At 62.6% G+C, this 345-nt stretch overlaps 1 protein-coding gene across 1 annotated transcript in view; it reads left to right on the top strand.

Moving 5' to 3' along the window:
- The window catches only part of RNF122 (ring finger protein 122), a 1,894-nt gene that overhangs the window by 758 nt on the left and 791 nt on the right, over positions 1–345 (top strand). The window contains exon 2 of the mRNA XM_010147764.1: positions 271–316. Coding sequence (XP_010146066.1) covers positions 271–316 — 46 coding nt within the window. The remainder of the gene's footprint in view (positions 1–270; positions 317–345) is intronic.

The raw sequence follows: 345 nt of genomic DNA, 5'->3' as shown, positions 1-345 counted from the left end.
CTCCCCGCCGCCGATTCCTGCCGGCGCTGGAGGCAGCACGGGCCCCAGCGTACAGCTCTGCCCAGGACATGGCCTTGGGCTGGTCCTGCCCACGGCCACGCTGCTCCGACGGCACAAGGACAGCCTCAGAGCTGCTTATCCCCAAATCCCGGTCGGGAAGGGTGCGTTCCCTGATTTCAGGTGCCTCCTGAATAATTTTGGCTGCGCTGTTCAGACGTGCCTTTTGAGGATGCTGTAAAACTGACGGTGCCTTTTTCTCCCCCTCTCCAGCAAACTGCGGCACCAGGCTCAGAGCGAGCGGTTCGGGTACAAGGAGGTAACGTCACCGCACGTACCCGCGGGGAT

The sequence above is a fragment of the Eurypyga helias genome, unplaced genomic scaffold (genome assembly GCF_000690775.1).
Source record: "Eurypyga helias isolate BGI_N326 unplaced genomic scaffold, ASM69077v1 scaffold22842, whole genome shotgun sequence".
NCBI classification, from domain to species: domain Eukaryota; kingdom Metazoa; phylum Chordata; class Aves; order Eurypygiformes; family Eurypygidae; genus Eurypyga; species Eurypyga helias.
Note: the sequence above shows the minus strand (reverse complement) of the source record. Positions and strands in the feature narration are given on the sequence as shown.